Source organism: Galeopterus variegatus, unplaced genomic scaffold (genome assembly GCF_000696425.1).
Source record: "Galeopterus variegatus unplaced genomic scaffold, G_variegatus-3.0.2 Scaffold891, whole genome shotgun sequence".
Classification (NCBI taxonomy): domain Eukaryota; kingdom Metazoa; phylum Chordata; class Mammalia; order Dermoptera; family Cynocephalidae; genus Galeopterus; species Galeopterus variegatus.
Window position 1 is genome coordinate 85,770 of NW_007727002.1, and position 8,780 is coordinate 94,549.

Here is an 8,780-nt window from a genome sequence, read left to right on the forward strand (position 1 = left end):
GTAACACCAAGGCCACGGGTTCAGATCCTATATAGGGATGGCCAGTAAGCTCACTTGGGAGAGTGTGGTGCTGGTAACACCAAGGCCACGGGTTCAGATCCTATATAGGGATGGCCAGTAAGCTCACTTGGGAGAGCGTGGTGCTGACAACACCAAGTCAAGGGTTAAGATCCCCTTACCAGTCATCTTTAAATAAATAAATATATATATATATATATATATATATATATATATTTTTTTTCCCCCCAGTAAACCATGCCATAAACAGATATGCTGTCATCCAGGCTTTGTTGTTCCATTTAGAGTGCATGGCAGAATAGATTTAGCATAATTCTTAAGGGGCCTAGGATTTTCAGAATGGTAAATGAGTACTGGCTTCAACTTAAAGTCACCAGCTGCATTAGCCCCTAACAAAAGAGTCAGCCTATCCTTTAAAGCTTTAAAGCCAAGCATTGACTTCTCTCTAGCTGTAAAAGTCCTAGATGGCATCTTATTCCAATATAAGGTTGTTTCATCTACACTGAAAATCTGTTGTTTAGTGTAGCCACCTTCATCAGTGATCTCAGCTAGATCTTCTGGATAACTTGCTGCAATTCTACACCACTACTTGCTGCTTCATGTTACACTTTTGTTATAGAGGCGGCTTCTTTTCCTTAAACCTCATGAACTAACCTCTGCTAGCTTCAGACTTTTCTTCTGCAGCTTTCTCACCTCTTTCAGCCCTTCATAGAATTGAGGACAGTTAGGTCCTTTGTGATATTGTGATATGTATTTGGTCTTCATCCCCATCTCTTGGCACACAACTCCTAAAATTCTTAGAATCTCTAAAGTGTAGTCTTTTTGTATGCTAATGAGTTGACTGATGGCTGGCAGCCACTAGGTAGCTTCAGGATGGAGCTGGTCATAGGAAGAGCTGAAGGTTAGGGAGAGGAGCTGAAGGTTAAGTTGACCACCAATGGCCAGTGATTTAGTCACTCAATGCCTATGTAATGAAACCTCCACAAAAACCCAAAGGACAGGATTCTGAGAGCTTCCAGACAGCTGAACACGTGGAAGTTCCTGGAAGGTGGCACACCAGGGGAAGGAATGGAAGCTCCTTGCCTTTTGCCCCATACCTTGCCCTATGCATCTCTTCATCTATTTCCTTTGTAATATCCTTTGTATTAAATGGGTAACTGTAAGTAAGTATTTCCTTGAGTTCTGTGAGCCACTTAGCAAATTAATCAAATCCAAAGAGGGGATCATGGGAATCCCAATTTATAGCCCATTGGTCATAAGCACAGATAAAACAACCTGGGGCTTACAACTGGGACCTGAAAGGGGGTTCCGGGGGGTAGTTTTGGGACTGAGCCCTCAACCTGTGGGATCTGAAGCTATCTCCAGATAGACAGTGTCTGAATTGAATTGGAGGGCACCCAGCTGGTGTCCACTGTGGAACTGATTGCTTGCTGCTGGTAGTGAGAGATCCCCACATATTTGATCACAGAACTCTGTCTTCAGTGTTGATTGCTACCGAATAAGACTACAGAAAAAACATTTCGGTGTGTGTTTTTTCCTTACTCAGCCTTGCTCTAGATTAGGCTTTGGCTTAAGGGAAAGTTGTAGCTGGTTTGATCTTCTATCCAGACCACCACAACTTTCTCCATTTCAGCAATCAGGCTGTTTTGCTTTCTTATCATTTGTATGTTCACTGAAGTAGCACTTTTAATTTCCCTCAAGAACTTTTCCTTTGCATTCAAAAGTTGTCTGTTTGGCACAAGAGGCCTAGCTTTTGGACTAACTCAGCTTTCAACATGCCTTTCTCACAAAGCTTAATCATTTCTAGCTTTTGATTTAAAGTGAGAGACATGCAACTCTTCTTACCATGTGAACACTTAGAGGCTACCGTGGGGTTATTAATTGGTCTAATTTCAATATTGTGTCTCAGGGAATAGGGAGACCCAAGGAGAAAAGAAACAGGGGAACAGCTGGTCAGTGGAGCAGTCAAAACACACACATTTGTCAATTGAGTTCACCATCTTCTATGTGCGAGGTTCATGGCACCCCAAAACAATTACAATACTAACATCAAAGATCACTGATCACAGGTCACCATAACACATATTATAATAATAATAAAGTTTGAAATATTGTGAGAATTACAAAAATGTGACATGGAGACATGAAGTGAGCACATGCCATTGGAAAAATGGTGCCCATAGACTTGCTCAATGAAGGGTTGCCACAAACCTTCAATATCTGTAAAGCACAACAAAGTGAGGCACAATAAAATGAGCACCCCTGTACTGCACTGCTTACCTGGGTGTATTCGGTTTGGGAAAATTATTCAAGCTGAACAGTTAAGATATATATACCTCTTTTAAAAATGTATATACATTAACATACATATCTTCAGAAAATGTTTAAGTGTTATTCTGACTTCACATTAGTCAATTAATTTTTAAGATGTGATTAATATCTTTTGTTTTTTTAAGAGTGTTTATCTTTATCCCCCCCTCAGGAAAAAGAACTTTTATTTTCTCACAGAGAAAATGAGGCATAATTTTGAGCAACTGATGGAGTGTAAGAAAAGAGAATTCATTTAACATTGATATTTCCAACATCCTTCCTAAATTAAAACAGACTTGGTGATTCAGGACTGCGATTTTTTTCTCTACAGGTCAAGCACGTTACTTGGCTCTGCAGAGCATATTTATACAGCTATAATATTCTAAATGAAGCTGTCTCTCAGTTTTCCATTTTTAGAATCCACATTCACCAGATACTAAAATATTTAATTATACTTTTAGAATAGAACATAAACTTTTAACAATGTAGAAGTATGATACAGCTGATGGAAGCCCGAAAAAAGAGGGAAAAGGTATAGACAAAAGTATAAGTATCCTACTTCCCTAATTTTAAACAGTAAAGAGTCACCTGATACTGTCTGAAATTCAATGATTAAGAAACAAGGATTTAAATAAGTTATCTTGGGGCCGACCCCGTGGCGCACTTGGGAGAGTGCGGCGCTGGGAGTGCAGCGACGCTCCCGCCGCGGGTTCAGATCCTATATAGGAATGGCCGGTGCGCTCACTGGCTAAGCACGGTGCGGGTGACACCACACCAAGGGTTATGATCCCCTTACCAGTCACGAAAAAGACAAAAAAATAAATAAATAAAATAAATAAATAAATAAATAAGTTATCTTGTCATAAACCTACCTATAAAGCTAATCACTAGAACTGAAAATTAAAATGTCAAATAAGGAGAATGGGGAGAAAGAGATGTGGGAGGCTGCAAAGAAAGCATAAGTCATCATTTTCATAGCAGGAAGCCAACATTGTCTAAGATACCGATATTTATGTAACATATCAATATATCAAGTAATAGAGATATAAGTTTATTATTTAAATTATAGTAAATTCCCCCAGAATTAAAAATAGAAATGGTTGAAAGTGATGATGAAGAGAAGGAATATGTGGTCTTCATTCTACGTCCCTATGTACTGCTTGAAGAACATTTTAACTACTTTCATGAGAAAGAGAATGGGAGTTTTACAGCAAGCACTCAGGGAAATCCATCTAAATATTAATAATGGTTATATTTACCTGGTAGAACCAGATTGGCCATTTTTCTTTTGTTTCTACATATTTTCCTAACCTTCTGTAGTAAATATAAGTTTATTACATATTAGGGGGGTATATATTTTTTAAAGCTTCAGTGGATTTGTAGGTTGTGGACTTCCTATACAAAAAGTGGCTAGGCACACAACAATATGAATATAGTTAAAACTACTGAACTGTGCAACTTAAAAATAGTTAAGATGATAACTTATGTGTTTTTAATACAATTTTTAAAAAACAAAATTTTTTTTAAAAGTGCTGGGCAGAAGAGCCCTAGAGGAGAAAGAGCAACCATCAGTGAGGAAAATATAGGCTTCCTACCTATAATACTAAAACACACTAAGCTGTACACCAAGTTCTTTCTAGATTTTCCCTTCCTCTTATCTTACGTAATAATTCACAACTGTAATAATGTTATCACTCACTGGTATTTCATTACCAACAAATTTTTAAAATGCTTTTATAAGCACAGGACATTGAGTGGACACCATTCAATGGATCAAACCTGAGTTGAGCCCATCACCAAACTCCACTACCATTCAGAAGAGATCAATCTTAAATTCGGTGCCTAAAACTGAGGAGGGGGGAAGGAGGAGGGATCAAACACGTATTTCAACAGAGAAGGCGGAATTCAGGATTTTAAGCCAAATTTAATGTTTATAGATACCATCTAACAAAAACTATACAGATTTCTTACATCATCCTTTATGATACTACCAATCCGCTTGTTTTTTTATTTTTTTGTTTTTTAATGTGTGACTTTTTGTTTTTGATAGAAAAATAAACAAAATCACAATGATGAAGCCCAGAGGGATGGGGCCAGCAACTCATTTGTTTTAACTAATTAAAGGAAGCTTGTTCGATAGGATTTCCTTTGCTTTACTCTGTAGTTTCAGGTCACTTACCAGTTTATGCAGATTAATTTTTAAATTCTATTTTCTTCCTCTCCCTCCTTCCACCAAGACTTGCCTTATCTACAAATACAATGATCAAACTATGTAAACCAGATAATTGGTAAAAATGTAAAATAAAAACAGATTCAAGAAAATCTCCTGAAGAAATTCACTCCTCATTACCCTTCAGATAGAATTTGACAGCATAAATAGAAAACTGGATTCAGATACTTAACCATGTTTTCCATGTGAGAACAGACAAGTCTTCCTGAGCTCAGTAAAGGTTCCATCCATCTATCTTATTAGAGAAAGAACAATTTAACAAAAAAGCCTTCAGGAAGACATGTTTACTAACCAATATTCCATACTCTAAGGCGTATATAGGGTTAGCCAGTTACACTAGGAAGAACATGGTGTTGATCAAACCAAGGTCAAGAGTTTGGATCCCAGTACCAGACAACCACCAAAAATAAATAAATAAATAAACCCTCTAAGTTATCAGTAAATTAGCAGGATATAGGACCCTTCCCCTATCTTCAGGTACCTTCCTTATCCTCCACAAACACTTCCAAGCAACCTATAGTCTGTTCTTTAGTTCCAAGAGCAGACTTGGGGCCTAGAACTTGGACACAGTTGGCATACTGACCATCACCAACTCTTCACAAAGACTATCACTACTGTAGCTTGCTTTGCCTCATTCCATCCCTGTGTTCCTGTCTGCTTTTTCTGGTTCAGAGGCTTCATTTTTCCCAGTGAATATTGAGGTTAAAAGGCCTATGACTCTTTGTTATCAATTTCTCCTCTTCATCAAATAATGGCACTTTCTTTTTATGCCTCTTTTCAATTCAAAAAGAATTGAGCTATATTGCACTACTGCCAATTACGGGAAGAAGTGGCTATATTTCATTCCCTGCTTTAGCTTTTTCTCTCTGACATTTTAAAGTCTCTATTATTTTTATACTACTATTGGTAATGTATATAGCTTCTATTTGTGATTCCCCTTTAGTAAAGTACACTTAAGAGTAATTTGAAGAGGCTGGTCTAAAGGTCGTGAGTTACCTCAACTGATTGAATCACAGTCAGTTACAGATCGAACTCCTTGTTCTATTCTTTCTCCACTTCTCACTATTGCACTTGACTAGTCTTGGGGAAAAAAAAAAAAAGAGTAACTTGAAGGTATAAGTGAAATGAGTTAAATTTTGAAGCATCATTCTACCTAATAAAGACCAAAATGGAGGGGAGAGGGTATTCCCATCAATAGGTCAAAACATGACCTGGAATTCTTTAAAGGCAGAGCAATTTTTCCTTATTAAAATCTTTGATTAAAACAATTTAAAGCATTCCTAACTATTAGGAGCAGGCTTAAAATAATGATGAAGAAATAGAAAGCTAGACAGTTCTAAATGGATGGCATATATTCTCCATTCAACATTCAAACATGTATTGATTGGTGCAAATCAGACAATTCTTTCCTCTACTTTATGGAATACAAGGGGCCAGCCACACCACTAACAGAACATTAGAAAGGTTAATATCTGCAGGGCAAAAAAGAATTTGTATAGCATTTATCACCATAAGGTAGCAGTTATGGATTAATTCATTATTAACCACTTACTCAAAGCTCTGGGAAGATGTGATAAAATCATAGATGGGTTCTGCCCTTTTTGCCTTACAGAAACCCCAAACTTCTCTTTTACAATATGGAACTGATGAAAGTTTCAGGTTCAGTTAAGATTGGATGGGCTGGACGGTTAGCTCAGTTGGTTAGAGAGCAGCCTTATAACACCAAGGTCACTGTTCTAATCCCCTTGCCAGCCGCCAAAAAAAGAGATTGTGTGAATACCTATTGAACATGTAACTAATAATCTCACTCAAAATTTTGGGCCAACCCCGTGCCTCACTCGGGCGAGCGGGTTGGATCCTATACAAGGATGGCCGGGTGCGCTCACTGGCTGAGCGCGGAGTGGGTGACACCAAGCCAAGGGTTACGATCCCCTTACCGGTCACAAAAAAAATTAAATTAAATTGGCAAAAGCTTGCTTAGGACCCCAGAACAATGACAATTAATGACTGGTCCACTACTGTAGACTAACCTCTGCTTCCCCAGCCCTACTGAGCCCTCAACCTGGGAAATGCGTCCATTTGTTGAATCTTGAGGGGTGTGGGGTGGCAGCTAGGACAAGAAAGTGGGTATAGTGAGATAATTCTCCAACAGAATAAATTCACAGTTTATCTACAGAAAATATTAAAATAAATTCATTTGGCAATACCCTATAAAGGAATTCAAGCTGCTCTTGTATAAAGTAAGTATTCTATTTGTCCTCATATTTTCATCACAATTTAGGATTTTAGAGCTGGAAGAGGGATGACATAATCAAAGTTATCAATCCCCTCTACAGTTTCCGGGCAAAAATGGTCAACCATTTATAGGCAGCTCCAAAAGTGGAAAACTCTTACGTATAAAATATTAAATAATACATTCAACCACAGCCATCTCGGCTCGGGAAGAAGCCCCCTCACAAACTCAGTTTCCCAAGACTCCGGGAATACTCTGTTCGGTACAAACACCACCAAAAGACGCCAAAACAAATTATTTTACTGATTTACGCTTAGGCAACGTAAGTAAGATCACTGTATTGAATTCTACCTTTAAAAACGTATTTGTAATCAATTAAGAGAACTTTGGTCTCAAAGCTGGGGCACAACCAGTCGAAATTCTTTCCTTGAAACGCTAAATTTCAGTGTACTGTTTAGGAAAGAATGCTCTGCAGAAATAAAGTCATGATTTCCTGAACCGCATCCTCTAATCTGTTCTTTAGCTGTTCTACCAGGAAAAAGAAAATCCATCCATTATTGAATGATTATCATTTGCGAGACTCAGTGCTAAGAGCTTTAAATTGATTGCCTGATTCAATCCTGACATTTTCTGAAATAGGCATCATCATGTTCATTTACAGATGAAGAAACTGAAGCTGAGAGAGGTTTAAAAACCAGCCAACGACGCAAACCCATTTCTTTTTTTTCTTTTTTTTTTTTGTCCATTTTGAGACCGGCCGCACTGCGCTCAGCCAGTGAGCGCTGTGAGCACACCGGTCATCCCTATATAGGATCCGAACCTGCGGCGGGAGCGCTGCTGCGCTCCCAGCACTGCACTCTCCTGAGTGCGCCACAGGCTCGGCCCGCAAACCCATTTCTAATTGACCCTCATATCTTCCTCGGGCTTCAGCGCACAAACTGCCTGTGAGCAGACTCAAAGTGCTGTGTGACGTTAGGGAATTCGCTCAACAGCTCTGGGCTTCAGCCTCCTCGCCATCAAGAAGACTCTCAACGCAAAGGCGGGCAGCGCTGCCACCCCCGCTGGTCGGTTTGCAGCCAACGCTGTGGGCGGACCTCCCGCGGGCATCAGCAGGACCTAGCGGGGGCCCCACTGGAGCCCTCGGCGCCTCAGCCCCCGCAGGCGCGAAGTGAGAAACGCCGTCGGGAGAAGGTACAAAGCCCAGCCCGTGCGTCACCGTGACCCAAGAGAAGGGCAGCAGCACGACCAGCTCACGGCCTCGTTTCCTCGGCAGCTAGACCGAGAACTCGGCTCACCTCCGGCCGGAGTCGCTGCCTGGCACCTTCCCTTCACTCTGCTCCTCAGTCGCCATCTTCACCAGCGAACTTCTTTCACCGCCCTCGCCTCAGACCCCGCCCCTCGCCATTGGATTGGCTATGATGTTTCCCTGTCTTCCGTGCGATTGGATGATTAGACCGCCCCTCCTCGACCTGAACAGTTGCATATTATTGGTCTATTCAAATAGCTAACCGTCATTGGTCTCCCGCAGCCCTGGCGGAAAAGAAGCAGGGGGGGGGGGGGGGGGGGCGGAGACCCGGCCCAGAGGCCTGCCGGGAGATGTGGTTTTTCATTTTGATTAACCCTCAGATTCCACTGACTTTTAGGATCAAGTATGAAATCCCCAGCCTCAGCTCAAATTTTCCTCTTGATATGTAAGTCTCAGTATTACGGAACTGTCGAATTTGAAAGTAACTTTAACAGTCACTTTCTAGGGCCGGCCCGTGGCTCACTCGGGAGAGTGTGGTGCTGATAACACCAAGGCCACGGGTTCGGATCCCACATAGGCATGGCCGGTTGGCTCACTGGGTGAGCGTGGTGCTGACAACACCAAGTCAAGGGTTAAGATCCCCTTACCGGTCATCTTTTAAAAGAAAAAAAAAAAAGAGTCACTTTCTAGGGGCTGGCCGGTTAGCCGAGTTGGTTAGAGCGCGGTGTTAATAACACTAAAGT

General features: G+C 40.7%; 1 protein-coding gene across 2 annotated transcripts in view; it reads right to left on the reverse strand.

Moving 5' to 3' along the window:
- Positions 1 to 8,200, reverse strand: part of ARHGAP19 (Rho GTPase activating protein 19) — a 57,952-nt gene extending 49,752 nt beyond the window's left edge. The window contains exon 1 of one of the 2 annotated variants that reach the window (XM_008573211.1): positions 8,087 to 8,200. In XM_008573211.1, the coding sequence (XP_008571433.1) occupies positions 8,087 to 8,142 (56 nt within the window). In that variant the 5' untranslated portion in view covers positions 8,143 to 8,200. The remainder of the gene's footprint in view (positions 1 to 8,086) is intronic. The other variant, XM_008573212.1, reaches the window with a different exon arrangement.
- Between the last annotated feature and the right edge of the window lie 580 nt (positions 8,201 to 8,780).